The 623-nt window shown below is 41.1% G+C and overlaps 1 protein-coding gene across 1 annotated transcript in view; it reads right to left on the reverse strand.

Moving 5' to 3' along the window:
- The window catches only part of LOC107575960 (CUB and sushi domain-containing protein 3-like), a 12,174-nt gene that overhangs the window by 2,357 nt on the left and 9,194 nt on the right, over window positions 1-623 (reverse strand). Inside the window, exon 5 of the mRNA XM_016262260.1 lies at window positions 3-173. Within this exon, the coding sequence (XP_016117746.1) occupies window positions 3-173 (171 nt within the window). The remainder of the gene's footprint in view (window positions 1-2; window positions 174-623) is intronic.

Here is a 623-nt window from a genome sequence, read left to right on the forward strand (position 1 = left end):
ACTCCACATCACCTTTCCCGCCTCCAGTTCACACACAATAGTATCCGAGCCTTGCGTCTTTATGAAGCCCTCCTCACACACCACTGAGATGGAGCTTCCCAGCTGGAAATTATTACCAAAGCGCTTGGCATTCATAGGCACTCCGGGATCCGGGCACTCATTGTGTCCAAACGCTGAACAAATAACATCAAAGCAGAGAGCTTGTTACTTGCAACGTGACTTACTTAATGAAATGGAAAGGAAAGAGCGAATGCATAATGGAATATCAAACTGTAGGAAACAGAGGATTGTGGGTAAACACTAGGGTCCTGTACGTTGTCGCACAGGCATTTGAGGATTATTTTTTGATGAGCTAATGGCATGATGTTCAGCGAACAGGATTAAGTTGTTTGATGCTGGTGGATAAATGGCTTATGAATTAAATTGAGGAAAATATGTCCTTCCATATGTCCTACTTGACGGCTGTTCGGAATCTGATTGAAGAGAAGACAATGCTTCACATGCCAAAAATGTTGTTAGCAAACACTAAATTTTTTAAGAATATTAATTATTTTTGCCAACCATTACACTTTTTTAGTTTACTGTAGCATACTGTCTGTGTGTGTGTGTGTGTGTGTGTGTGT

The sequence above is a fragment of the Sinocyclocheilus grahami genome, unplaced genomic scaffold (assembly GCF_001515645.1).
Source record: "Sinocyclocheilus grahami isolate Dianchi unplaced genomic scaffold, SAMN03320097.WGS_v1.1 scaffold3054.1, whole genome shotgun sequence".
NCBI lineage: Eukaryota > Metazoa > Chordata > Actinopteri > Cypriniformes > Cyprinidae > Sinocyclocheilus > Sinocyclocheilus grahami.